The 3,811-nt window shown below is 37.9% G+C and overlaps 1 protein-coding gene across 1 annotated transcript; it reads left to right on the top strand.

Moving 5' to 3' along the window:
- Positions 1-522: 522 nt before the first annotated feature.
- Positions 523-3,277, top strand: LOC119989956. The gene is made up of 5 exons (XM_038835736.1): positions 523-1,235; positions 1,332-1,389; positions 1,494-1,577; positions 1,679-1,814; positions 2,348-3,277. The coding sequence occupies exons 1-5, from the start codon at positions 602-604 to the stop codon at positions 2,642-2,644; spliced, it is 1,209 nt and encodes a 402-aa protein (XP_038691664.1). The 5' UTR covers positions 523-601; the 3' UTR covers positions 2,645-3,277.
- The last annotated feature ends 534 nt before the right edge of the window (positions 3,278-3,811 follow it).

The raw sequence follows: 3,811 nt of genomic DNA, 5'->3' as shown, positions 1-3,811 counted from the left end.
TTCATTAATTGAATGAGCCAGTGAAAAAAAATCTGCCATGTGTTCACCAGAGAGATGCCCTCAAGCTAGGAAGAGCATATATGGATCAATGATTGGTCTTTTTTCTTTGTTCTTCCATTGTTAGCTTACTTATCCACCACTCCAGCTGATCTATTTATGTGTGAAAGGCCATATTTTGATAAGTAAATGGGGAAAAAAGAGCAAGTTCCAAGCAAGCACAATGCAGATTCTAGCACACCCAACAAATCCTCCCCCCATATGCACTCCCTTGATTCTTTCATTCTATCTCAAATAATAATATTATTATTAATTAAGAAACTTTGATTAATTAATTAATTAATTAGAAACAATGACAAGTCATGTTAACAAAAAAGTGGTGCCCTTCACAGGAAGTTGTATGGCAGACCCCAACCTCCCCATGTTACAAACTTCCAGCAGTTCAATTCAGGACTTAGACCCCACTTTCTCCTTTTCTATATAAACCTCCATTTCCCATTCTCTCTTCCTCCATCCCTTGCCAAATATCAGCTTCTTCTGATAATCATCTGTTAATCTTTCATATATTGATCACCAAAGTACACTCCCCTTTTGTCTGATAAAAATGTGCAGTTCTACGGCTAAGGTGACCTTAGGTGTTGAAGTAATGCCTCCGGTGGCTAAAATCAATGGCCGTCCGGTGCTTCAGCCGACTTGCAATCGGGTTCCTAGCCTAGAAAGGCTTAATTCCCTCAAGAAAGTACCATCGAACACACCTCCACCTCCACTTCCATTGTCACAACCGGAAGGCATTGCTAGGCCTAATAAGGTCCCAATGACTCCGCCAATGTCTCCCAAGTCCAAGTCCCCACGGCCACCGGCTATTAAGCGAGGTAATGAGACTAATGGGTCCTTGAATTCTAGTTCTGAGAAGGTTGTGATTCCCAGAATTAACACCACAAAGATTACTGCAACTCCATGCTTGGAGAAGAAGAAGTCAAAGAGTTTTAAGGAGAGAAGTAGCATTAATGTTGAGGCTTCTTTGAGTTATTCTTCTTCTTTGATTGTTGAATCACCTGGAAGCATAGCTGCTGTGAGGAGAGAACAAATGGCACTTCAGCAACAGCAAAGGAAGATGAGGATTGCTCACTATGGGAGGTCAAAATCTGCCCGGTTTGACTATAGCGTTGGCACCGAAGAAACAAAGAGTACCGATGCTGAGGAAGAGAAAAGATGCAGCTTCATCACTCCAAATTCAGGTAATTAATCAAATCCCATATTTTCTGACATTTCTTTATTGATAATATGAGTTTCAGACTGAATCTTTTCCTTTTTTTTTTTTTCCATGTGTTTAGATCCAATCTATGTTGCTTACCATGATGAAGAATGGGGAGTTCCTGTCCATGATGATAAGTAAGAATCTCTCTCTGTCTCTCATAAGAACAAACACTCATAAAGACTCATTTTTAGTGACAGAGAAACTGATTTTAATCTGTCCAAATCTTTCACCATTACAGCTTATTGTTTGAGTTGCTGGTTCTAAGTGGTGCTCAAGTTGGTTCAGATTGGACTTCAATCCTGAAGAAAAGGCAGGATTTCAGGTGGGTTCTTGGTTTCCAGTACACCAAACATAATTAACACAATTATATTTCTTCCATTACAAAAAAAGGATTGATCTTTACAAAGTTTCTTTTCTTTTCAGGGATGCATTTTCTGGGTTTGATGCAGAAACTGTTGCCAGCATCACTAATAAACAAATGGTGTCAATCTGTGCACAATATGGCATTGATATAAGCAGAGTTAGAGGTGTTGTTGACAATTCCACCAGAATTCTTGAGGTACCATTTAAGCATTTTATTAAAGCACAAAAAACCATAAATATTGTTTCTTTTTTTGGTAAGGCCAACATGTATACCGTATAGTTGGGCCAGCTCGATCAAAACTCAGGCTGCCAAAGCTTCTTTGTTACTATAAATATTGCTTCTTCTTCCTCTGTTTCGTTCCTTCTTTTCTTGATTAGTTTCTTCAAAAAGTGCTTGTAAAGTTGTTAAAGAAAACATTTACAAATGCTAAACGTCATTAAGAAAGACGCCAACAGATAACTAACACCATCTTTTTCCTAATATTTGGTGAAAAGTGAAAGATCCAGCCTAGCCTGTTCTGATTAATTTTGAGCTTATGGCCCCACACATTTGTTCTTAATTAACATATAGCAATAGAAAGCAAATTGAGATGGGTCCAGAATTGCTTGACATTTTCATTGTATGGTTAGCATATCATTAACTTCTGTATTTAGTTGTACTCCTCATGCACTCACATGCAGTTGCTTTGTACGTTACTTAATAATCATACCAATTGTGACATTTTTCAGATCAAAAGGGAGTTTGGATCGTTTGAGAGATATATATGGGGGTTTGTGAACCACAAACCCATCTCTACTCAGTACAAATTTGGCCACAAGATCCCAGTGAAGACATCAAAATCAGAGACCATAAGCAAGGACATGGTTAGGAGGGGATTTCGGTTCGTCGGTCCGACCGTGGTTCATTCATTCATGCAAGCCTCCGGTCTAACCAACGACCACTTGATCACTTGCCACAGGCACCTCCCTTGCACCCTCTTGGCCAACCCTCGCCGGCCGGTCGAGACCTCCATTGATCAACCCTAATTTGCAGTCACATTCATCACAGGAAAGGAGAAACAAAAATTTACCAAGAGTATATATAAGTTTAATTAAGGTCATTTGATTTTTTCTAACTTGCAAAACATGGTTTTGTGATCACCTTTGTGTATAAAATAATATTAGGGAATAGTAGTGCTGGAACCCTAAATAGTTAACGTGGGTTTGTGACATGTAACTTGTGAGTGAATGAGTGAGTGAGATGCTGTGAGATTTTATTTTACTTTGTTTTGATGATATATTGGTGATAGTGAGTGATTGGAATAGGTCAATTAGAGAGAAGAAAAAGGAGGGTTGGGAGTGGAGGAGACAGAGAGCATGTGCAACTGTGCATATGGGAGGCAATGGCATGTGTTTGGGTGTCAGTTTGCCTTTTTTTTTTAAAAATTCCATGTGAGACCATCACACAATTGCATTATTTGTAGGACCATGACCTCCATCTCTCTCTCTTTTGGGTTGGGTTTGAGTTGTAGTTTCTGACTTTTGAGAGGGAATATTATACCTCTTCTCTTTAGCTTTCTTTATATATGCAATGTATCCTTTGGATTTGGCTTGTGGGATTTCTTTGAGTGATGTATCATGTGCTTCTCTGTACTGTTTTGGTGACTGAATATATATATACCCTTTTTATCTTCTTTATAGTTGTCAACCAAGTGAGATAAGTACAAAGCATCCTCTCCATGTTATCCCTATCTTTGTGCCAATCCCACCAGCTTTTTTCCCCAATACACACATTGTGTGATTAAGACTCGTGTAACCGACCCTAAACTTTTGAGATAAACACTCAGATGATGATGATACATTCTGTGATTAAACAAACTCTCAAATTCGCATCTAACGATACATAATGTGGTGTTGACAAGAGTAATGTGATACACCTCCCAAATCGTTGGATGCAATTTCAATCTGGGTAAAACTACAGAGCTCTGGATCCAAATAAAAGACCAAGAATGTTGGGACTAACACATTAATAGTGATGGACAAAATCATTTATTTAAACAGAGAAAGGAAGAATAAACTATGCAAAGCTATTGAAAGATTTTATTTGTTGCTACTACCTTCCAACTCATAAAAAATTATTTAATTTAATAATAATGCAAATATTTCGGCAATATTTTGAAATAAATTTTATTTAGTAAATAGTTGGAACATAGA

Source organism: Tripterygium wilfordii, chromosome 21 (assembly GCF_013401445.1).
Source record: "Tripterygium wilfordii isolate XIE 37 chromosome 21, ASM1340144v1, whole genome shotgun sequence".
In the NCBI taxonomy this organism is placed as follows: Eukaryota; Viridiplantae; Streptophyta; class Magnoliopsida; order Celastrales; family Celastraceae; genus Tripterygium; species Tripterygium wilfordii.
Note: the sequence above shows the minus strand (reverse complement) of the source record. Positions and strands in the feature narration are given on the sequence as shown.

Excerpts from the sequence above, each read along its gene's own strand:
- LOC119989956 (XM_038835736.1), top strand. The coding sequence starts at position 602 with ATGTGCAGTTCTACGGCTAAGGTGACCTTAGGTGTTGAAGTAATGCCT. Across the intron at positions 1,236-1,331 it reads CTTCATCACTCCAAATTCAG|ATCCAATCTATGTTGCTTAC; the intron begins GTAATTAATCAA and ends CCATGTGTTTAG. Across the intron at positions 1,815-2,347 it reads ATTCCACCAGAATTCTTGAG|ATCAAAAGGGAGTTTGGATC; the intron begins GTACCATTTAAG and ends GACATTTTTCAG.